This window comes from Lithobates pipiens, unplaced genomic scaffold (genome assembly GCF_037356315.1).
Source record: "Lithobates pipiens isolate NorthernLeopardFrog02 unplaced genomic scaffold, aLitPip1_a1.2 Scaffold_16, whole genome shotgun sequence".
Classification (NCBI taxonomy): Eukaryota; Metazoa; Chordata; class Amphibia; order Anura; family Ranidae; genus Lithobates; species Lithobates pipiens.
In genome coordinates, this window is record NW_027507748.1 from 325,538,239 (window position 1) to 325,564,403 (window position 26,165).

General features: G+C 43.1%; 1 protein-coding gene across 7 annotated transcripts in view; it reads left to right on the forward strand.

Annotated features, from left to right (window-relative positions):
- Positions 1–26,165, forward strand: part of DLGAP3 (DLG associated protein 3) — a 655,676-nt gene that overhangs the window by 527,013 nt on the left and 102,498 nt on the right. For all 7 annotated transcript variants that reach the window (XM_077481746.1, XM_077481739.1, XM_077481741.1 and 4 more), the window contains one exon: positions 19,626–19,711. In XM_077481746.1, the coding sequence (XP_077337872.1) occupies positions 19,626–19,711 (86 nt within the window). The remainder of the gene's footprint in view (positions 1–19,625; positions 19,712–26,165) is intronic.

Here is a 26,165-nt window from a genome sequence, read left to right on the forward strand (position 1 = left end):
CACAGCGCCCCCTTCACATCACAGTACTCCCATTTACAATACCGTCTCCCTTTACATCACAGCACCTCTTTACAATACAGGCCCCCTTTATATTACAGGCCCCTTTACATCACAGCATCCCCCCCCCCCTTGCATCACAGCATCTCCTTTACATTACAGCACTCCCTTTACAATACAGCCTCCTTTACATAACACTGTCTCCTATCCTTCGGTCTCCATTCACATCACAGACCCCCCTCCTTTACATCTGTATCATCAGCCCCCACCTCACATTACAGCCCCCCTCTTTATGTGTCAGTTCCCATCACATAACAGCCCTCACTTTACATCACAGTCCCCCTTTCTTGTACCCTAGTCCCCTTCACAGTCCTCCATTTCCTTCCATATCAGCCCCATTCACAGTCCCCCCTTCCTTGCACCTCAGTCCCCTTCACATCCTTGCCCCCCTTTTCTTGCATCCAAGTCCCCTTCACAGAAAAATGTAAAATTAACAGAATATTTTATTGCTACATAGTTAAAACATGATCATTTTAGAAAAACACACAAAGTTAAAATATGCAAGTCCATGATGTAGTCACACTGATAACTTAGGTAAATGCTCGTATTGTGGTGTCTGTTCCCTACATGTTTCGCCAATATTGGCTTCCTCAGTGGACTTGAAGAATATTTATGTTTTAAGTACTATAAAAAAGTGAAAGAAAAACAATGTAATATTCATTAACATATATAATATTCAAGTACAGTAGCTAATTGGAATCTATAACAAATAGCATTCAGTCTGTCACACACATCCCCCGCTTGCCAAAGCAATCACCAAACAAACTCCCACCTGTCCACCAACAATGAAAAACTGGAGAAAACTCTCTCCACTTTATGTACATAAGTAACATTCCTTCATCACTTTGAAATCCATTTGTGAAACATACCATTCAGTATCAGCCATTATTCAGAATAAGACAGTTTAAACTCAACAAAAATGATTGTTTTATGTGCAATTTTATACATTTTTTATTTTCCCTTATGTACGGATTGTTCATACATTACATCAGGGGTCTCCAAACTTTTTAAAGAAAGGGCCAGTTTACTGTCCTTTAGGCTTTAGGAGGCCAGAATGTGGAGTAAATACTGCCCCATCAATGGTTTTAGCAGGAGGAATAGTGCCCCATCATTGATCTTAGCAGAAGGAATAGTGCCCTATCGATGGTGACAGTGGGAGGAAGAGTGGCCCATTAATGGTATCAGTGAGAGGAATGGTGCCTTATCATTGGTGTCAGTTGGAGAAATAGTTTCCCCAATGGCAGGATAGAAGCAAGCAAAGGGCCACATCTGTCCCTTGGGCTGCAGCTTGGAGGCCACTGCATTACATAATTATTGGGTCAATTTTCTTTAATGGACATTTACTCTGGACTCTGCCAATAAAAGGAGCTTATAATATACCAGCCATTCATGTGCTGTACTGATCATTTATGTAGTCATAATTACATCCTTAATATCCTTAATATATAAACCTTTTCACTGTCATACACATTGCCCAAATTTACAGTACGTATCTTTTTGATTTACACTGAATGTGCTGGTTGGATACAGGCACAGTTTGGCTCTCAATTTTACACTCAGGTCCTTCAATTTTTTCCATCGAAGAAGTGGAGTGGTGCCAAGAGGGTCACCCACTGATGGAGTTTGGGCTGGTTCATTTTGATCCGGCAGAAATTTGCTCAGTGTATGTGCCAGCTTAATGGAAGTTTATGACAGACCGCTCAATGGAAGTTTATTACAGTCATTTATGACTGGTCTCATTAACATGCTTGTGCAGATCCTGGCTAAGATGTTTATGCATTCCTCTCAAGCTGATCTGCTTTCTATCAGTGAGGTTGATTTACTAAATGTAAATAGGCTGTTCACTTTGAAAGGAAATTTTCATTTAGCAAGGGAATTATCCCTTAACTTAGTGAATGAGGTGCTTCCATAATCTAAACATGTGCAAAGAAAAAGTCCTGTTTTTTATGTCCTTGCACATCATTGGGAATTCTTTGTCAAGTGAATTTCGACCATGTTCACTAAACAAAAGGAAAATTCCCTTGCAATATAAACAGCATGTTTGCCTTTAGTAAATCAACCTCAATGTCCTCCAAAAGGCTGCAGTCCTATCCATAGGCATACCCCAAAAAATTATTAATATTGCTGTAAGAAATTATATAACATTCAAATTAAGATAAATTGAACGCTAACTTAAACCTGTCAAAAACCTGGACAATGCAAGGTGAGCAGGTGATAAAAAAGAGGTTAGTTTCAAAATGATTAGTAGATCCATAGATTTATACAGCTGAGTGTATATTTTCATCTTGATTTTTTCTTTAAAAATCTTTATATGGTCTTCTATATAACCATCAGGGATGTTATATAGAAATGTGAAATGTGTCCATATACATTGTTCTTTGTAAAAGTAACCCCCACCTAAACATTTTTTCCTCATGTGCTCCGTTTGATTGCCCAGGTTTGTTTTAAAACAATGTTTTATGATACCGAAAATATGTGAATGATCCTCAGTTAATTCCTATTTTAGTAGGAAAAAGAATGAATGCTTCATTACATGTTTCCTTTATCCCAAAGATGAACAAACTGGGGAGAAATACTGTATGAAGGCCATTCCAGGTATAATCATGTATTGGCATACCCACCCTAAGGAAGCATAGAGCGACATCCATAAATACATTTTATGAATATTTTACCTACAGAAATGTTCATGAAATGTTTAAAAATCTACAATCTAAACTTTCTCTCATTGTACATGTAATGTACTAAACATGTAAAAACCTAATAAGGGTCTCATTAAAGTGAATCTGTAACAAGGCTTTACATCATAAAGTGGCAACAGGTTGCAAATGCAGTCACCCAGAGGTGCTTGCATATACAGTATCTCACAAAGTGAGTACACCCCTCACATTTTTGTAAATATTTTATTATATCTTTTCATATGACAATGCTGAAGAAATGATACTTTGCTACAATGTAAAGTAGTGAGTGTACAGCTTGTATAACAGTGTAAATTTGCTGTCCCCTCAAAATAGCTCACTATGCAGCCATTAATGTCTAAACTGCTGGCAACAAAATTGAGTACACCCCTACGTGAAAATGTCCAAATTGGGCCCAAAGTGCCAATATTTTGAATATTTTGTGTGGCAACCAATATTTTCTAGCACTGCCTTAACCCTCTTGGGCATGGAGTTCACCAGAGCTTCACAGGTTGCCACTGGAGTCATAGTCCATGCCTCCGTGCTGACATCACAGGGCTGGTGGATGTTAGAGACCTTGTGTTTGAGGATGCCCCACAGATGGTCAATAAGGTTTAAGTCTAGAAACAGTCCATCACCTTTACCTTCAGCTTCTTTAGCAAGGCAGTTGTCGTTCTGGAGGTGTGTTTGGGGTCATTATCATGTTGGAATACTGCCCTGCGGCCCAGTCTCCGAAGGGAGGGTATCATGCTCTGCTTCAGTATGTCACAGTACATGTTGACATTCATGGTTCCCTCAATGAACTGTAGCTCCCCACTTCCGGCGGCACTCATGCAGCCCCAGACCATGACACTCCCACCACCATGCTTAACTGTAGGCAAGACACACTTGTCTTTGTACTCCTCACCTGGTTGCCGCCACACACGCTTGACACCATCTGAACCAAATACGTTTATCTTGGTCTCATCAGACCACAGGACATAGTTCCAGTAATCCATGTCCTTAGTATGCTTGTCTTCAGCAAAGTGTTTGCAGGCTTTCTTGTGCATCATCTTTAGAAGAGGCTTTCTTCTTGAACAATAGCCATGCAGACCAATTTGATGCAATGTGCGGCGTATGGTCTGAGCACTGACAGGCTGACCCCCCACCCCTTCAACCCCTGCAGAAATTCTGGCAGCACTCATATGTCTATTTCCCAAAGACAACCTCTAGATATGACACTGAGCCTGTGCACTCAACGTCTTTGGTCGACCATGGCGAGGCCTGTTCTGAGTGAAAAAAAAAAACTGTCCTGTTAAATCTCTGTATGGTCTTGGCCACTGTGCTGTAGCTCAGTTTCAGGGTCTTGGCAATCTTCTTGTAGCCTAGGCCATCTTTATGTAGAGCAACAATTATTTTTTTCAGATCCTCAGAGAGTTCTTTGTGATGAGGTGCCATATTGAACTTTCAGTGACCAGTATGAGTGAGAGCAATAACACTACATTTAACACTCCTGCTCCCCATTCACACCTGAGACCTTGTAACACTAATGAGTCACGTGACACCAGGGAGGGAAATGGCTGACTGGGCCCAATTTGGACATTTTCACTTAGGGATGAACTCACTTTTTTTTTGCCAGCAATTTAGACATTAACCCCGCCCCCCCGGCAGTATTCCCACTGTGTACGGGGCTGGATCTTCTGCATATTCCGTCCGTTGCACTGTGCACCCTGGCTTCTGTTCTCTGCGAGCGTCGCGGCGAACCAGCAGCAAATTCAAAAAGTATAAACACAAACACACTGATAAATTTTGTGAAAAACAGTGTAGCGCTTATTTGTTTTTACCACATTACAATGTGACCAATGTAATCAGTGCATACATTAGACTGTGCAAACAAATAAATACATTTAAACACTCTTTGCTGTATATGACAATTAAAGCTAGAATGTCCAAACAAATATATGAAAAAATATATATCAAAAATAGGAAAACAACGTGAAAACAAGTGAAAAGTTCTCCAAATTTTCCAAATTTTCTGTGTATGATACGATGAAGTGAAAACAGTCCTACACCTTCTCCAAGGAATGATCGCACAATCACCGCGTGAACCCTCCACCACATAAAATGGGGGCTTACCAGATTTAATGGATCCTACTCAAAATTATATTTGGAGGATCATATATGCTTGTAGATATACATAGGCTTTTTCGGTGTTGTCCTTTTCTGGAAGACTTTCAAGTGTGGCTATTTCCTCTACAGTATGTCTCCATCCACATAAATCATCATAGGTAATGGGATAGATATAAAAGAAGAAAGCAGGGACCACAATAGTGTAACTCCGTTTTTCGTTTCAAGTAATTTAATAAAAAATTATCAAACTCACGTGTACAAAGAACATAAGCGCTTTTTCAATAAAATCTCAGGCTACAAACACACTGATACTTTGTAATCCTATTGGATTACATTACTAAATAAAATAAAATTGAGCTTAGTTTGCCCCCAGTGCTTTATCCAGTGCCCTTGCCTGCAGTTTTACTGTACTTTGTGTCTGGAAATTGCAGAGCAACCATGGCATCAAAAAAGCGCATCTCTACGTCAAAAGTGGCATATGACCTGTTGGAAAACAGCAAGCGACAGCGATACAGAATCGCTTGCAGAATTGAGTGATAGCGATTTGTGGGAAAGTTCGTCATCAAGCATGGAAAGCGATTTCAACGATGATCCTGCGACTGTGCCCAGTGATGAGCGAACTTGGTGCTCAGTTGACTGCGGTACGTAGCATGCAGCGCTCCCAAGATTCCCATTTACTGGAACACCTCGTATCAAAATGGATGTGGAAGATGACAACCCATTGGCATACCTCCAACTCTTTTTGACCGATGAGGTTATAGAAAAAATTGTTACGGAGACAAATCGGTGCCAGGAACAACAAGCTGCTATGCATCAGAGGTATGCAAGGAGCAGAAAGTGACCAAGGAGGACATCTGGAAGTTTCTGGGCCTCATAATTCTTCAGGGAGTGGTGGGAATACTCCTGCAGAAGTGGTATTAGACAACCAACAAATTATTTGCCACTCCTTTTTTTGGCACCGTCATGTCGGAGTACACATTTTCTCTATTATGAAATATTTGCACTTTGAAAATAATTAAGAATTTGATGAGACTTCTCATCCAGCACCAAAACTCAAAAAGATTTGGGGGGTATATCAAATTATTCAGAAAAATTTCCAACAGACCTATGTACCCGATAAAGACATCAGTATTGACGAAAGTCTAATGGCCTACAAAGGAAGACTCAGCTGGATACAGTATATTGCGTCTAAGAGAGCACGATTTTTGGCATAAAATCATTCATGCTCTATGAATCCAGCACTGGTTACATATGGAATTTGATCCTTTACACCAGGAAAGGAACCAAGTTCAACGAAAGATTTAGTAATTATAGAATGGCAACCACTTCCGTTCTTACTTTGATTGAACCATTGCTGAATCAGGGCTACTGTCTAACCACAGATAATTTTTACACTTCTCCAGTATTCTATTGCCACGTACACAGGATCAGACTATCAGGCGGACTTAGTCTGGCGGACTTCCGCTGGACAAACCGCCGTAAAGTCCACCGGACTGTCCGAATGAGTGGACCTGCCCACACACGGGACTTTTCCGGCGGACTAGGTCTGCCGGACTATCCGCCATATAGTCCGCTGGACTATCCGCCGTACTTTTGAAATGAATGAACTTGCCCACACACACGGAGGAAAGTCCGTTCATTTTGAACACAGCTCCAGGCGAGAAGACCCCCAAGATGGAAGAAGACCCCCGGAGCTGTGCAATAAATAATTTTTAACCCTTGTGTGTTGTGTTTTATTTAAATTTTTTTCACAGGTGAATGGGTAGGGGTACATTGTCATTGACTTCCTTTCGCTAGTCCTGGATACCTGGAGGCGCGCTCAAAATGAACGGACTTTTCTCAGTGCGCAGGAAAGTCCGTTCATTTCAAAAGTACGGCGGACTAGCACACACACGGCCGTATTGTCCGCCGGACTTTTGGGTAAAAAAAGTCCGCCGGAGCCCACACACTAGTGGATTGTCCGGTGGACTCAAGTCCGCCTGACTTTTCCGCCGGATAGTTTCAGGTGTTATTCCTAAGAATTACAGGCCTACAATATAAAACGCCAAATTTCCATGCAAAATAATGGTACCGCTTTCAGCACCTAAAATCTGAAATTATCATACCGCCAGGGAAGTTAATGGCAATGTTTTTTTTTGTTATTTTGAGGGGACAGCAAATTTACACTGTTATACAAGCTTTACATTCACTACTTTACATTATAGAAACGTGCAATTTCTTCAGTGTTGTCACATGAAAAGATATAATAAAATATTTACAAAATTGAGAGAGGTGTACTCACTTTTGTGAGATACTGTACCTTTAGCAGTCTTTAAATCTACAAGGAAATTTGAAAATGACCCTTGTAGTGGGACATGCCCCACACTTTAAGGATTAAATGCTTGATTTTGTGTCATGGATCCACAATAATGTTTGTCTGTCAGCTTACCTCTCTATGTTTTCAGCTTGAGAGACCAGCCGCCCTTCATGCTCAAGTAATCTCTCCTCAAAGCATGGCTCCACCCCATACCCTATCAGGGAACTCTATATTAACCTGTTCACTGCAAGCCAGCCCTGCTGATCAATATTGTGTGTTTGGCTTCCGTGTGCTCCTTGCTGTGTGTTCTACGTCTGATTCTAGTTACCGATCTTGGCTTGTTTGTCTGCTTCATATCCCGACCTTGGCGTGTTCCTTGACTATCCTTACCTGCTTGTTGCCCTGACCTTTGCTATCTCCTGACTATCCTTTGCTGTCACAGCCTGCTGCTTCCACTCTACCTTCCTGTTCTCTACCGTGAGCGTGAGCTTGGAGGCCCTGGGGGTTGCGACCTGAAGCCGGACTGCAACTAAATCCATCCCCATCACTAGGGGCCTCTGATGAACACCTGCTGGCTCTTAGATTCTGCGCCCTGAGAAATATCATGGTCTAGCACTGCCAGTGTGATCCGTGTTGGTGCTCCAGAATACCTGCTCTCCTGAATCACCTAGAGCTCCATCCACAGCAGTCAGATGTAGGGTCCACCACTTTGCGGTGCACTCCTGACCCCAACAGGGTACATCTGTCACCTTGACTCTGACTTGAGACCTGAGACCAAGGAATCGAATCAGACTCTTCCTCCAGGATCTGGCTTCCCGTTTCGAGCAGCTTCAGGCCTCTTTGGGAACCCAGAGTCAAGAACCTAAATTACAATCGGCAGCTGTACCTATTCTGGTCGCAGTCACAGCCACACATTCATTCACTACAATTGGCAGCTCTGTCCAGTTTTTCTGGGGACTCCAAGGCCTGCAGGGGGTTCCTCAGCCAATGCACCATTCATTTTGAACTCCAGCCTCAAAACTTCCCGTCTGATTGGGCAAAGGTAGCCTCCTCTCCTGTGAACTTTAGCCTGGGCTGATCCCCTGTGGGAAAAGAATGATCCTGTGGTTTCCAGCCTGTCTGACTTCTTGAAGCTCTTTCGAAACATCTTCGAGGAACCAGCTCAGGTTTCTTCAGTGGCCAGTGCCCTTTTATATGTTCGCCAAGAATCTTCTTCAGTGGGACAATATGCTCTTCAGTTTCGTACCCTCACAGCTGAATTGAGACTCAGAATCAGCTGAGGTGCTTCCTCCTCACAGTTCCTTTGACTGTGCTATTAACCTTGTTCTTGGAGCAACTCTGCCTAGGGGTCGTACCTATGCCCTGTCCATGTCAGAGTATGTTGCTGAGAATCTAGAGAGAGGTTTCCTCATCACCTGCAGGAGCAGGGTTCTTTTTCGTTGTCAAAATGGATGGAACCTTGAGACCCTGCACTGACTATCAAAGTTTAAACGCAGTGACCATAATAAATTGATACCCCTTACCCTTAATATCTGAGCTATTCGACAGGTCGAAAGGTGCCTCAATTTTTACCAAGTTTGATCTCAGAGGTGCATACAATCTGATTCGGATATGGGAAGGTGATGAATGGAAAACTGCATTTAACACTAGAGATGGGCATTACGAATACTTGGTTATGCCTTTTGGTTTGTGTAATGCCCCAGCTGTGTTCCAAAACATTGTCAATGAAATCTTCAGGGATCTGCTGTATCAGTTTGTTCTCATCTTTTCAGAAAATCTGCTTACCCACAGAAACCATGTCCGCACTGTACTTCAGTGCCTTAGAGAATAATCTGTATGCCAAGCTGGAGAAATGTTCCTTTGAATATTCTGATAAGAAAAAGAGGGCTTCCACTGTGTCAGCAATAGCAGTGTGGTGGTCCCATCCCTATATATAGACCAAGAACTTTGACAGAGCACCAACGCATGCAAAGCAACTATAAAATATAGTGTTTATTGATACAAAAAATGTTAAAACAGACAACTAACATCTGAGCAATATACAATACAATACAATTAGAACATTTCAACAACACTTGTGCTCTTATGGGGATAGGATAACCCAAAACCCGATGCGTTTCCAGTTTTGCTTGAAAAACTTTCATCAGGGGTGGAGAGTAAGGTGAGATACAGTGTAATAACAGCTCACGATGGAGCCAATCCTCAATGAGATATAAATGTATCAGATGCAGCTGGACCCCAGAACAAGGTCCCTAGTGACTGACGCCCCAGAGACTGGTAAGCCCCTCTAAAAAGTATGCAGGCTGGTGTGGAAATTAAGTTAAAGATCCACTGCCTCCCTGAAAATGTAGGGGGTTGAATAAAGCTACCACCAACGAGAATACGAGCCATAAATGTGGCCCCCAGGAGGCTCCCTGTTTATTTGGATCCCTTGTTGGAAATACCAGGAAGGAGCTCCTGTGAAGCGTCACATCTAGATCTGATGCAGGCCCTGTATCAATAAACACTATATTTTATAGTTGCTTTCCATGTGTTGGTGGTCTGCCAGTGTTCTGAGGTTTTGTTTCTGGGATGCTTTGCCTCGAGTTTAGGTCTCCATATGGATCCTGGAAAGGTCTTGGCCATTGACCAACTGGCCTCTTCTTGCTAGCCTCAAGGCCACACAGCGCTTTCTTGGGTTCACAAATTATTATAGGCAGTTCATTAGGAATTACTCTTCCATTGGTGCTCCTATTATCGACTTGACCAAGAAGGGTGCAAATGCCAAGGACTGGCCCCCTGAAGCTGTCTCTGCATTTCATGATCTGAAACAGGCATTTGTCTCTGGACCTCTCTTGAGGAGACCTAATCCTGGGGATCCATTTTTTATTGAAGCGGATGCTTCTTCAATGGGGATGGGAGCTGTGCTTCCTCATTCCTTTGAGAAGAGATGTAAACCATGAGTTCTTCTCCAAAAACAATTCTCAGTCAGAGAAAAATGATGTTATTGGTGATCGGGAACTTCTTGCATTTAAATTGGCGTTAGAGGAGTGACGTCATCTCTTCAAGGGTTCCCCCCACTCCACAACAATTTTTACTAATCATAAGAAGCTACAGAATTTACAGAATGCTAAACATCTGAATCATAGACAGGCCAAGCGGATTCTTTTCTTTTCTCGTTTTAATTTCTCGATTACATACAAACCTGGTCCCTGCAATGGTCGAGCTGATGCATTCTCTAGGTCATTTGACACTTTGAACGAGGAGTCCACCCCTGAACCTGAGCCAATCTTTTCAATATTCATGCTTTGTTGCCCATTCTACCACGCTGGAGTAAAAAATTCCTACTAGCAAGACCTTCGTCCCCACTGAACTAAGAGCTAAAACCCTCTGTTGGAGACAGGATTCCAAGGTGGCAGGTCATGCTGGGTTCCTCCGATTTTTCCTGCTCATCAGTCACCACTAATGGTGGCCTAATCTCTGCTCAGATATCAAAGACTATGTTAAGTCGTCATGTCTGTGTTCAGTCTAAATCCTCCACACAAGCCCCTGCTGGTCTTCTCATGCCCTTGCTCATTCCTAAGGAGCCCTGGTCTCACATTGCCATGGATTTTATCACTAATCTCCCACTGTCTGAGAATAATATGGGTGATAATCAATCGGTTCTCTGTGATGGCTCATTTTATTCCTCTTCCTGGTCTCCCTTCTGCCCCTGCTTTGGTTCCCATTTTTGTTCGAGAAATTTTTGGCTCCATAGGGTTCCTTTTCATATTGTTTCCAACAGGGGTGTTCAATTTACGTCTCGTTTTCAGAGAGCTTTTTGCAAATCTCTCAATATTGTCTGGGATTATTCCTCTTCTTACCACCCTCAATCCAATAGACAGACTGAGAGGGTTAATCAGGAGTTAGGGGTCTTTCTCTGCACCTTAGTCTCTGCTCATCATAAAAATTGGTCAACTCTACTCCCGTGGCAGAATTCTCTCTCAACAATCATGCAATGCCACTTCTCAGAAGACACCCTTTTTCACAGTTTATGGAAAACACCCTCAACTCCCTCTTCCCATAAACCTGTTCTCCAGACATTCCAGCTTTGGCTACGGCTCAAGAGTCTTTCAATTACATTTGGGGTGACGTTCATGATTTCCTTTGGGCAGCGGCTGACAGCTTATCTATAGCCAGGGGACAAAGTTTGGCTCTCTACCAGGAACTTTAAGCTTCGACTTCGTTCTCGGAATTTGGCCCCAAGATTCATTGATCCATACCATACCATACCATCTGTTTCAAACTTCAGATTCCTAAAAGCCTCAAAATCTCTAACTCCTTCCATGTTGCCCTTCTGAAGCCTTTAGTCCTCAATAAGTTCTCTTGTCCTCTCCCTACCGTGGCCCCAGTTTCTGAGGATAATCAGGAGTATGAGGTTAGTCAAGTTCTGGATTCTCGGCTCTGTAGAGGCATTCTTTAGTACCTTGTGCATTGGAAAGTGTTTGGTCCTGAGGAGAGGTCTTGAATCACTGCATCTGAGGTATTTGTGCCTCATCTGTTGAAGAGGTTTCATCTAAGGTTTTCCTCTAGGCCTGGGCCCAGATGGGGGAGGGAGAGGCCTCATAAGAAGTGGGTACTGTCATGGATCCACAGTAATGTTTATCTGTCAGCTAACCTCTCTATGTGTTCAGCTTTAGAGACCAGCCTCCCTTCACCTGGCTGCTTGGATTCAGTTGTTTGAAATAATTTTTTCTCAAAAACAATATTTTGACGCAGAAAAGAAAGGAAAGAAATGTTTAATCTATTTGAATACAGTTTAATTTTCTTTCAGGATTGGTTATTCCTTTTTTGTGGAAATGTTAAAATATAATGTTTTTTCATTGCACCTTGTAACCTTTTTTTCTCCCTATCTGACATACCCAATCAATATCTCAATGGTAATTTTTTTTGTTTTCTTGCTGCTTTGTTCTTCTTCATAGACTGTATTGCTTTTTCAAATTCTCTCATTGTTGATGGAATTGCACACCCCCTTACTCTTTATTTCATCTGTTCTCTAATATTATCTGCATATTCTTTACAGTATTAATATATATTTTTTTATTTCAGCCCTTGTCGAAAAGTTCTTTAAAATGTTTCTTCCAATGCTGTATTTGTCCATCATCTCCCATCAGCAGCCTACTCTTCTTTTAATTTATTACTTTTTCACAGAATCTTTTATTAATCTTTTATTGCTTCTTTGAATGCCACTGATGCATCATCTTCTTTTAATTTTCCACATCATATCCTAATATTTGCCTGCTTTTCTTCATCTAATTACTGCTATTTGTGGTCTGTGCCATGTAGTGATCTGAATCTCAATCTGCTCCCCTACAACTGTGCACATCCTGGATTCGTGACTTTTATTTGCAGTCTGTCATCATAGGATCTGTCTTTCTTGTCACCCTGACGTGATCCTTTTGTCTTTTTGTGTAAAGTTTCCTGGGGGAAAATGGTGCTGCTAATTATAAGCTACAATTGATTGGGAAATCAATGGCTTTGTCATCATTAATATTATGTCTGTGAATGTTCTCAGTTATCCAGGTCATTGTATAGCAAGTATTAGTAGTTAGTCACATTCAGCTGGACTTGTAATGTTTTAAGAGGGTTCACTACTAATCCAAGCAGCTTCTCCTGTTCTACTTAGTGTTGAACCCCATGCTGGGGTTCCTGACACAATATAAGAGAAAGATCAGGGCTCACAGATTTCAGGTAACAAAATGGTATATTCACCAGATATATAAACAAATTGGCAACTCACAATCTTTTGCAAAGGGATGACTCATCTTAGACCAGAAGAAGGCAGACAATAGCAGCCTCCACACCATGGCCAGTGGAGGGGCTGGAGTACAGTTGTTGTTGGTGGCTGTCAGTTCTTCTGACAGGACATAATCTGAACATATCAGGTGAAATGGCAATCACTGTCTCCTTAAAAACAATGAATATATCTTTGAACCGCATCACCTAGCCCCAATTCTCCCAGAGGTGCGATCAGGATACAGAGGTGGCCACTTCCCCTGACATCCTTGGAGTGAGTCCTGTTGGATGAACTTACAGACACCAACAACTATACTCTAGCACCACCACTGGCCTTGGCATGCAGGCTATCACCAAAGTGTATTTTTCTGGTTTCAAATACGTTATTCCTTTGCAAAAGATTGTAAGTAGCTAATTTGTTTTTCATGTCTAATAAATGTATAATCTCATTGTTCTAGTATATGGATACCCTCTATTCTCTGAAGCTGCTGGATTTATTGCACCTCCACATTTCCAGTGGATCGGTGACCCTTGTGCATATACCAGCTGCCAATCTATAATTATTACTCACTGAGGACACAGTTTAAATAGTACTGTGCGCTTTCACAATTATTTTCATTTATGTTCCTGACACTCATTAGAACTGATGAAGTATGTACATCTGAATATGACTACTACTATCTATATCATTAATAATATTCTCTTCATGCAGGCTTTTCTTACAGTTGCATTCTTAAATTTTTCCTGTTATTGCATCCCTATCTCCCAATCTCCCACTACTATCATGCTTTGACTTTCCTGCATTTGCAGCTTCCAATGTGTTGTAAAAATCATCCTTCACTTTCCCTCCATATGTTCTTGTTAGGCATATAAATGCAAGTATAGGAATATTCCTTATCCATCCATTTAGATGTAATATGCATATTCTTTTATCTGCCAGCACAAAGTCCAGCACAGCCAGTTTCTATATAGTATGCAGCAGGAAGCCTGTCTCTAATTCCTTGCTATTACCACCACTGTATTGTATTCTATAATCACCTGTTTGGAATTGTCCATTCCCCTCCCACTTTATGTCTTGTAGAATTGTTATTATGAGTTTATATTCCTTTACTTTTACTTGTGCAAGACTTTCAGTTCTGAATTCAGTACATTTCATTTTCTCAAATATAAATTGTTGAAAACTAATTTCTGTGCATTAGTCATCATCCTTATTCTAACTGAATCGGAGAATTGGTGCTTTGCAACATTATATTATTTTCTTTTTACAGCTTTAAACCCATCACTAGCAGTTCTGTGTGACCAACAGTTTTCTGTCAAAGTTTTCTCCCTCTTTGGTGTTGGCTTCCTATCAGTTTTGTGCATAGTTGCTTATTATTAGAGATGGACGAACGGTTCAGTCTGAGCATACGTTTGGGCCGAACTTAGGTTGTTCGGATGTTCGGCGAACAACGAACATTATGCGATGTTCACAGCAAATTCGAAAGCCGTGGAACCCCGTTAAAGTCTATGGGTCACTAAGATGAAAAACCAAAAGTGCTAATTTTAAAGGCTTATATGCAAGTTATTCTCATAAAAAGTGTTTGGGGACATGGGTCCTGCTCCAGGGGATATGTATCAATGCAAAAAAAAGTTTTAAAAATTGATGTTTTTTCAGAAGCAGTGATTTTAATAATGCTTAAAGTGAAACAATAAAAATGAAATATTCATTTAAATACCATGCTTGGGCGGTGTCTTTAGTATGCCTGTAAAGTGGCACAGTTTTCCTGTGTTTAGAACAGTACCACAGCAAAATGAAATTTCTAAAGAAAAAAAAGTAATTTAAAACTGGGTCTGGTATGAATATTAAGGGGAACCCTGCGCCAAATAAAAAAAAAAATGGCGTAAGGGTCCCCCCAAAATTCATACCAGACCCTTATCTGAGCACACAACCTGGCAGGCCACAGGAAAAGAGGGGGGAATGAGAGAGCACCCCCCTCCTGAACCAAACCAGGCCACATGCCCTCAACATGGGGAGGTCGCTTTGGAGAAAGACCCAAAGGACCTTGTCCCCATGTTGATTGGCGCAAGGGCCTCATCCCCACAACCCTTGCCCAGGGGGTCTGTGGGCAAGGGGGCTTATTGCAATATGGAAGCCCCCCTTTAACAAGGGGACCCCCAGATCTCGGCCTTCCTCCTATGTGAATTGATAACAGGTACATTGTACCCCTACAATTTCACAAAAAAAGTATTTTATTAAAGAAAAAAAATCCCCCATGCAATTTTGGTTCAGGGTTCCCCTTAACCACTTTCAGACCGGACCATTTTGCTGGTAAATGACCAGAGGTCTTTTTACACTTTGGCACTGCGCTGCTTTAACTGGTAATTGCGCGGTCATGCAATGTTGTACCCAAACAAAATTTGCGTCCTTTTCTTCCCACAAATAGAGCTTTCTTTTGATGGTATTTGATTGCCTCTGCGATTTTTATTTTTTGCGATATAAACGTAAAAAGACCGCAAATTTTGAAAAAAAATGATATTTTCTACTTTTTGTTATTAGAAAAATCCAATAAACTCAATTTTAGTCATACATTTAGGCCAAAATGTATTCAGCCACATGTCTTTGGTAAAAAAAAAGTCAATAATTGTATATTTATTGGTTTGCGCAAAAGTTGTCACATCTACAAACTAAGGTACGTTTTCTGGAATTTACGCAGCTTTTAGTTTACGACTGCCTATCTCATTTCTTGAGGTGCTAAAATGGCAGGGCAGTACAAAACCCCCCCAAATGACCCCATTTTGGAAAGTAGACCCCCTAAGGAAATTGATAAGAGGCATGTTGAGCCCATTGAATATTTTATTTTTTTGCCTCAAGCGATTGAATAATGACAAAAAAAAAAATTTTTTTTTTTTTTTACACAAAGTTGTCACTAAATGATATATTGCTCACACATGCTATGGGCGTATGTGAAATGACACCCCAAAATAAATTCTGCTGCTTCTCCTGAGTATGGGGATACCACATATGTGGGACTTTTTGGGAGCCTAGCCGCGTACGGGGCCCCGAAAACCAAGCACCGCCTTCAGGCTTTCTAAGGGCGTAAATTTTTGAGTTCACTTCTCACTACCTATTACAGTTTTGAAGGCCATAAAATGCCAAGATGGCACAAAACCCCCACAAATGACCCCATTTTAGAAAGTAGACACCCCAAGCTATTTGCTGAGAGGCATGTTGAGTTCATGGAATATTTTATATTTTGCCACAAGTTGCGGGGAAATTACAAACTTTTTTTTTTTTTTTTTTTTTTAACAAAGTTGTCACTAAATGATATATTGCTCATGCATGCCATGGGCTAATGTGAAATGACACCCCAAAATAAATTCTGCTGCTTCTCCTGAGTACGGGGATACCACATATGTGGGACTTTTTGGGAGCCTAGCCGCGTACGGGGCCCCGAAAACCAAGCACCGCCTTCAGGCTTTCTAAGGGCGTAAATTTTTGAGTTCACTTCTCACTACCTATTACAGTTTTGAAGGCCATAAAATGCCAAGATGGCACAAAACCCCCACAAATGACCCCATTTTAGAAAGTAGACACCCCAAGCTATTTGCTGAGAGGCATGTTGAGTCCATGGAATATTTTATATTTTGCCACAAGTTGCGGGAAAATTACAAACTTTTTTTTTTTTTTTTTTTTTTTCACAAAGTTGTCACTAAATGATATATTGCTCACGCATGCCATGGGCATATGTGAAATGACACCCCAAAATAAATTCTGCTGCTTCTCCTGAGTACGGGGATACCACATATGTGGGACTTTTTGGGAGCCTAGCCGCGTACGGGGCCCCGAAAACCAAGCACCGCCATCAGGCTTTCTAAGGGCGTTACAGTTTTGAAGGCCATAAAATGCCAAGATGGCACAAACCCCCCCCAAATGACCCCATTTTGGAAAGTAGACACCCCTAAATTTAGGGGTACACTAGTGAGACTAGGTAATAAATGGCGGTTGCCCTGAAACTATAAAAAAATAACTAACCAACCAGCGTCACCTGTAACAGTTATATGGTGATCACTGGTGAAAGGGTTAACTAGGGGGCAATTAGGGGACTTTATGCGGTAGTATATGGGAGTCCCTGGCGCTATAAAAAGCTGCAGCGAACCTAAATACCTACCTGCCTAACTAGCGTCACCTGTGACACTAATACAGCGATCAGAAAAACGATCGCTTATTAGGCTGGGTTCACACTGGAGCGATGCGGGAACGCCACGAATGCGCGGCGGGTTCCCGCATCGCATGCCTCCCGGCGGCAGTTCACACTGCCCTATGCGAACTGCTGGGAGTGTCAGTGAAATGTTACTGACACCCCCAGATCAGTTCGCATATCGCAGTGCGATCTGCAAACTCGGATCGCATGGTGTGAACACCCATGCGATCCGATTCTGCTGCGGGCCAAAAAAAGGGTCCCGTGCGAATTTGCGGCGGGTGCGGCGGGTGCGGCGAATGGCTGAACTCGAATCGCACAGAGATCGGATGTGATTTGCACTGCAGTGCGGTGCGAATCACATCCGTTCTCATAAACCGCTGCAATGTGAAGCCAGCCTTAGTGACACTGGCGACGGGGGGTGATCACGGGGTTAAACCTTTATTGGGGGGGTTAGGGGGGTACCTTAGAACTAAAGGGGGCTAACCCTAACTGCCCTAACAGTTATTAGTCACAAATGACACCCGCCGGGTGATCAGGGGGTTAAACCTTTATTAGGTAATAAATGGCGGGTGCCCTGAAACTATAAAAAAATAACTAACCAACCAGCGTCACCTGTAACAGTTATATGGTGATCACTGGTGAAAGGGTTAACTAGGGGGCAATCAGGGGGCTTTATGCGGTAGTATATGGGGGTCCCTGGCGCTATAAAAAGCTGCGGCGAACCTAAATACCTACCTGCCTAACTAGCGTCACCTGTGACACTAATACGGCGATCAGAAAAATGATCGCTTATTAGGCTGGGTTCACACTGGAGCGATGCGGAAACGCCGCGAATCCGCGGCGGGTTCCCGCATCGCATGCCTCCCGGCGGCAGTTCACACTGCCCTATGCGAACTGCTGGGAGTGTCAGTGAAATGTTACTGACACCCCCAGATCAGTTCGCATATCGCAGTGCGATCTGCAAACTCGGATCGCATGGTGTGAACACCCATGCGATCCGATTCTGCTGCGGGCCAAAAAAAGGGTCCCGTGCGAATTTGCGGCGGGTGCAGCGGGTGTGGCGGGTGCGGCGGGTGCGGCGAATGGCTGAACTCGAATCGCACAGAGATCGGATGTGATTTGCACTGCAGTGCGGTGCGAATCACATTCGTTCTCATAAACCGCTGCAATGTGAACCCAGCCTTAGTGACACTGGCGACGGGGGGTGATCACGGGGTTAAACCTTTATTGGGGGGGTTAGGGGGGTACATTAGAACTAAAGGGGGCTAACACTAACTGCCCTAACAGTTATTACAGTCACAAATGACACCAATGCAAAAAAAAAAAAAAAAAATGACATTGGTGTCACTGTGACTGGGGGGCAGGGGTAATTGGGGGGGTGATCGGGGGGTAAAGGGGGGGTGTGAGTGTGCCTGGCATGTTCTACTGTGTGTGTAGAGTGTTGGTGCAACTCACCGATCCGCTCTCCTCCGTGTCGGAACGAAAAATACCGACACGGAGGAGAGAATACATCACTTCCTCTCCTGTGTTTACATTACAGGAGAGGAAGTGATGTCACCGGGGATTTCTATTCGTCGGGAGCGATCGCGAGGGGGTGGCCATGAATGAATGGCCGCCCCCTCGTCCCGGATCGCTCCCGGACGAAAACCGACCGCCGCAGGCACCGGGCGGGGGCCCGATCGGGCCCCCGACCCGCGGGAGGCAAGGGACGTACATGTATGTCCTTATGCCTGCCCGTGCCATTCTACCGACGTACATCGGCATGCGGCGGTCGGCAACTGGTTAATATTCATACCAGACCCAAAGGGCCTGGTAATGGACTGGGGGGGAACCCATGCCATTTTTTTTTCAATGAGTTTTATCTATTTTGTCAAGACCCGACAATTCATAACAGCCGCGATCAGTTTTAAATAAATTTTTTTCTTTTAGAAATGTCATTTTGCTGTAGTACTTTACAGGCATACCATAGACACCCCCCCAGGTACGAAATTTAAAGGAATATTTCATTTTTATGGTTTCACTTTAAGCATTATTAAAATCACTGCTTCTGAAAAACTTCAGTTTTTAAAACTTTTTTTTTGCATTGATACATATCCCCTGGGGCAGATCCTGGGTTCCCAAACACTTTTTATGACAATAACTTGCATATAAGCCTTTAAAATGAGCACATTTGATTTTTAATGTTTGTGTCCCATAGACTTTAACGGTGTTCGTCCGAATTTTTTGCCTGTTCGCAAGTTCTGGTGCGAACCGAATCAGGGGGTGTTCGGCTCATCCTTAGTTATAATGACTAATAATAGGTACATTGGAAAAGTCTTTTAATGCATGGTTTTGGGGTGCATGGTGGACCTATAAGTAACTACAATAAATTTCTCTTCTAATGTGAAAAATCAGTTCGCTGTTATGTTTCTCAAAGTTGTTAGATATTTCTGTACGAAAATATTGTGCAAGGAGTGGTTGGTTTAGAGTAAATTACTTTATGACAGAAAATTCTGTATTTCATAAAATGTATATGCAATTGATGAATGACTCAATGGCTTTCAATTTCTGCAGGTTGAGACCATCTCAGACTCAGACACAGAAGGAAAGAGCAGGAGAGAGTTTCATTCTATAGGGGTACAAGTGGAAGATGACCGAAGGTACCTATATTTCTATTTTCCCAAGGCAGTTCATTTTTACCTGTACAATTATTAATATTAATCCTAATGTGCTACAGGAGATGGAGTTACATTGAAAAAGCAGAAAAGTTACATTGGAAGTGTCATATGGTTTCTAGATGCACATCACCTCAAAGACCATATGATGCCTCTTACTGTTGTATCTGTTATACCCCATGCATGTTATAATTTGACATATTTCTGCTAAGAAATAGCTTAACCACTTGCCGACCGCCGACCGCCGCACGACGATGTACGTCGACAGAATGGCACGGGCAGGCATATGGGCGTACATGTACGTCCCTGCCTTCCTGCGGGTGGGGGGCCCGATCGGGCCCCCCCCCCCGGTGCCAGCGGCGGTCGGTTTTCGTTCAGAAGCGATCCGGGATGAGGGGGCGGCCATTCATTCATGGCCACCCCCTCTCGATCGCTCCTGACAAATGGAAGTGAGGCGTGACATCACTTCCTCTCCTGAAATGTAAACACAGGAGAGGAAGTGATGTAATCTCTCCTCCGTGTCGGTATGTTTCTTTCCGGCACCGAGGAGAGAGGATCGGTGAGTTGCACCAACACGACACTTCACAGTAGAACATGCCAGGCACACTCACACCCCCCCTTCACCCCCCGATCACCCCCCCAATCACCCCTGCCCCCCCAGTCACAGTGACACCAATAGCATTTTTTTTTTTTTTTGCATTGGTGTCATTTGTGACTGTAATAACTGTTAGGATTAGCCCCCTTTAGCTCTAGGGTACCCCCCTAACCCCCCCAATAAAGGTTTAACCCCGTGATCACCCCCCGTCGCCAGTGTCACTAAGGCTGGGTTCACATTGCAGCGGTTTATGAGAACGGATGTGATTCGCACCGCACTGCAGTGCAAATCACATCCGATCTCTGTGCGATTCGAGTTCAGCCATACTGAATTCGCGCCGCACCCGCCGCAAATTCGCACGGGACCCTTTTTTTGGTTCGCAGCAGAATCGGATCGCATGGGTGTTCACACCATGCGATCCGAGTTTGCAGATCGCACTGCGATATGCGAACTGATCTGGGGGTGTCATTAACATTTCACTGACACTCCCAGCAGTTTGCATAGGGCAGTGTGAACTGCCGCCGGGAGGCATGCGATGCGGGAACCCGCCGCGGATTCGTGGCGTTCCCGCATCGCTCCAGTGTGAACCCAGCCTAATAAGCAATCGTTTTTCTGATCGCTGTATTAGTGTGAAAGGTGACGCTAGTTAGGCAGGTAGGTATTTAGGTTCGCCGCAGCTTTTTATAGCGCCAGGGACCCCCATATACTACCGCATAAAGCCCCCTGATTGCCCCCTAGTTAACCCTTTCACCAGTGATCACCATATAACTGTTACAGGTGACGCTGGTTGGTTAGTTATTTTTTTATAGTTTCAGGGCACCCGCCATTTATTACCTAATAAAGGTTTAACCCCCTGATCAGCCGGCGGGTGTCATTTGTGACTGTAATAACTGTTAGGGCAGTTAGGGTTAGCCCCCTTTAGTTCTAAGGTACCCCCCTAACCCCCCCAATAAAGGTTTAACCCCGTGATCACCCCCCGTCGCCAGTGTCACTAAGGCTGGGTTCACATTGCAGCGGTTTATGAGAACGGATGTGATTCGCACCGCACTGCAGTGCAAATCACATCCGATCTCTGTGCGATTCGAGTTCAGCCATACAGATAGTATGGCTGAATTCGCGTCGCACCCGTCACACCCGCCGCACCTGCCGCAAACTCGCACAGGACCCTTTTTTTGGTCCGCAGCAGAATCGGATCGCATGGGTGTTCACACCATGCGATCCGAGTTTGCAGATCGCACTGCGATATGCGAACTGATCTGGGGGTGTCATTAACATTTCACTGACACTTCCAGCAGTTCGCATAGGGCAGTGTGAACTGCCGCCGTGAGGCATGCGATGTGGGAACCCGCCGCGGATTCGTGGCGTTCCCGCATCGCTCCAGTGTGAACCCAGCCTAATAAGCGATCGTTTTTCTGATCGCTGTATTAGTGTCACAGGTGACGCTAGTTAGGCAGGTAGGTATTTAGGTTCGCCGCAGCTTTTTATAGCGCCAGGGACCCCCATATACCACCGCATAAAGCCCCCTGATTGCCCCCTAGTTAACCCTTTCACCAGTGATCACCATATAACTGTTACAGGTGACGCTGGTTGGTTAGTTATTTTTTTATAGTTTCAGGGCACCCGCTATTTATTACCTAGTCTCACTAGTGTACCCCTAAATTTAGGGGTGTCTACTTTCCAAAATGGGGTCATTTGGGGGGGGGGGGTTTGTGCCATCTTGGCATTTTATGGCCTTCAAAACTGTAACGCCCTTAGAAAGCCCGAAGGCGGTGCTTGGTTTTCGGGGCCCCGTACGCGGCTAGGCTCCCAAAAAGTCCCACATATGTGGTATCCCCGTACTCAGGAGAAGCAGCAGAATTTATTTTGGGGTGTCATTTCACATATGCCCATGGCATGCGTGAGCAATATATCATTTAGTGACAACTTTGTGAAAAAAATAAATAAAAAAAAAAAGTTTGTAAATTTCCCGCAACTTGTGGCAAAATATAAAATATTCCATGGACTCAACATGCCTCTCAGCAAATAGCTTGGGGTGTCTACTTTCTAAAATGGGGTCATTTGTGGGGGTTTTGTGCCATCTTGGCATTTTATGGCCTTCAAAACTGTAATAGGTAGTGAGAAGTGAAATCAAAAATTTACGCCCTTAGAAAGCCTGAAGGCGGTGCTTGGTTTTCGGGGCCCCGTACGCGGCTAGGCTCCCAAAAAGTCCCACATATGTGGTATCCCCGTACTCAGGAGAAGCAGCAGAATTTATTTTGGGGTGTCATTTCACATATGCCCATAGCATGTGTGAGCAATATATCATTTAGTGACAACTTTGTGTAAAAAAAAAAAAAAAAAATGTTTTTGTCATTATTCAATCGCTTGAGGCAAAAAAATAAAATATTCAATGGGCTCAACATGCCACTTATCAATTTCCTTAGGGGGTCTACTTTCCAAAATGGGGTCATTTGGGTTGGTTTTGTACTGCCCTGCCATTTTAGCACCTCAAGAAATGAGATAGGCAGTCGTAAACTAAAAGCTGCGTAAATTCCAGAAAATGTACCTTAGTTTGTAGATGTGACAACTTTTGCGCAAACCAATAAATATACAGTTATTGACTTTTTTTTACCAAAGACATGTGGCTGAATACATTTTGCCCTAAATGTATGACTAAAATTGAGTTTATTGGATTTTTCTAATAACAAAAAGTAGAAAATATCATTTTTTTTCAAAATTTGCGGTCTTTTTACGTTTATATCGCAAAAAATAAAAATCGCAGAGGCAATCAAATACCATCAAAAGAAAGCTCTATTTGTGGGAAGAAAAGGACGCACATTTTGTTTGGGTACAACATTGCATGACCGCGCAATTACCAGTTAAAGCAGCGCAGTGCCAAATTGTAAAAAGACCTCTGGTCATTGACCAGCAAAATGGTCCGGTCTGAAAGTGGTTAAGATACATTATTGAAAATTGTGCCTGTCCTCACACTGAAGTACTCTATGCTGGAATAACTGAAGAAGAGCCACATCCATCAGTGTACTCTGAGAGCCTTGTAGTGCAGAAATCTGTGACATTACAAAATGCACTAGGTTTGTTTCTAGTGCCCACTGAACTGTGCAGTCATATTTAAACCCCCTGCACATTTGCTTGTAACAGGAAAGTGGAGTTCAGACTTAAAAATGGAGGTTGTTTAGTAAATAGTCAGCATACCTATTTCTTCGACAGTTGTGTTTTAAGTTTATTCCCTGTAACTCTCGGTTTTTCTACTTCCTTTATCTTCTCAGAATATTACTGGTAGCAACAACTATTTTACCACAACTGACTCTACGAACTCTGCTATAATAAGTTTATAACATTTATAAACATTGGCGATGGGGCTTCTTAAAGCGGTAGTAAACCCGCAAATTTTTTTTTTTAAACCTGCAAAGCAAAAGGCATAATGAGCTAGTATGCACCGCATACTAGCTCATTATGAAATACTTACCTTAGAATGAGGCACCGACATCTGGCCCGATCCACGCCGAGGGAGCTGACATGCTCCCTCGGCGTCTCTTCCGGGTATCACGGCTCCGGCGCTGTGAGTGGCCGGAGCCGCGATATCGTCACTCCCGCGCATGCGCGCGGGAGATTTCAGTCCGGCCGGACGAGCGCTGCCGGATTTTCACGGCGAGAACCCCCTTGTGCGCATGCGCCGCTGCAGTCAGCGGTGCATACCGAGGGGAATATCTCCTAAACCGTACAGGTTTAGGAGATATTTTTTTACCTACAGGTAAGCCTTATTATAGGCTTTCCTGTAGGTAAAAGTTAAAAAATTGACCATACAACCACTTTAAGTTGATGTGACTTAAATATGACACAATAATTTACGGAACATTCATGTGAAAAGTTGTGCACTGCAGAGCTGTGCACTGCAACACTGGCGTTGTCATGTGTGTTCACATATGTTGTGCTGCGGTGCATTGAACATTCAAAATGACTGGATGAAATGCATCACAACACATTAAAAAGGGAGCAGGTTGCATTTCCTCATAGTACAGTGTAATGTACAGAACACCGGGTGTGCTATTTCGCTGCGGTGTGTTGCAATGCACGTGCATTTGTAAGGTTCATTACATTACCACAACGTAAGGTGTGGTAATGGCATTTGTAAGGTTCAGTAAATTACCACAACACAATGGTGTGAATAGGCCCTTTACATTTTTTGACTGAAAGGAAAGGGCATACTGTGCATAAAGTGCGCTTTAAATAGGAATGCTGGCACACATTCAATAGAAGAGTCTTGGCTGTCCCAAACATGTAATGTATTTCCACTACTGTGTTGTTTTTTATATACTACTATTATTTTGCTTTCGGAAATTTGCAGTTTTCTTCAAATTTGCTCACATGTAGAGCATTCAGAGATTCAGCTTAACTGGTTGACTGACAGAGTGTGTGGCGAGGAGAGCCTATCAGCGACATCGCCACAGAGGGAGGAGCGTGTAGGAATGTAATCAGTGCACTGATCAGCAGGGCCCTGATTACAGTATAGTAAAACAGTGTCGCCATACAGTGCCCACCAATGCCAGCAATCAGTGCCCACAAGTGCCACCAATCAATTCCCATTAGCGATGCCAGTCAGTGCTGGCAATCAGTGCTGCCTATCAGTGCTGCCCATCAATGCCCATCACTGCTGTCGATCAATGCCCATCAGTGTTGACCATCAGTGCCACCCATCAATGCCCTTCAGTGCCCATCAGTATGCCTATCCATGCCCCCTATCAATGCCCACCAGTGCCTCCTATCAGTGCCCACCAGTGCTGCATATTAGTGCCCATCAGTGCCACCAATAAGTGCCCACCAGGGGCACATATCTGTGCTCATTAGTGCCACATATCAGTGCCACCTCCTCAGTGCCCATAAGTGCCACCTCTTCAGTGTCCACCAGTTCAGCCTATCAGTGCCCATCAGTGCCACCTCATCAGCGCACATCAGTGAAGGCGAAAAATTACTTAGTTACAAAATTTACTGACAGAATAAAAGTAAAAAACATTTTTTTTCAACATTTTGGGTCTTTTTTTTGTAAAAAAACAAAACAAAAAAACCCCAGCAATGATTAAATACCACCAAAAGAAAGCTCTATTTGTGTGAAGAAAATGATTAAAAAAAATTGTTTGGGTACAGTGTAGCAGGACTGTACAATTGTAATTCAAAGTGCGACAGCGCTGAAAGCTGAAAAATGGCTTGGGCAGGAAGGGGGTGTAAGTGCCTGGTAGGCAAGTGGTTAAATATTTAAAATATCAATTTAATGAGTTTGCCAAGTCTTTGGTTTCATGCAGTCTGAGGCATCAGAGTTATTGGCTCACATAAATTAATCCTGACAACCCTTCATAATTTTGATGGTGGTGAGAACTGCTGAGCTGTAAATGCAGCAATCTTTTCTGGTCCCTAAGAAGGGCATTTAAAGACGTAACATAACCAATCAAATGGTCAGAGGGGGGTGATGAAAGGGTGTTTTATTATGCTCCAACAGACTCTACCTCAATGCCAACTAGTCTACAGTTATAAATATTTCCATCTGACCATGTTTCCCAATCTACCATCCAACAAATAATTGCACTGAATTAAATTATAATTTGTCAGTGATCAAACATTGGATACATAGAATGCATGCATTGCCCAGTAGATTCAATGCACTCAATCAGCCCACTGAACCTAGTAATATAGATGTGTTTGATTTCTAACTGATTGGTATCTTCCCATATATGTGTGTATTTATTTTTAAAGAATGCATCTTCATTGCAGTAAGAATTATGAATAATTGATAGACTTGAGAGCTTGAGATGTATGAAAGGGCAGTTTCAGGTAAAATAAAACAATCCGATC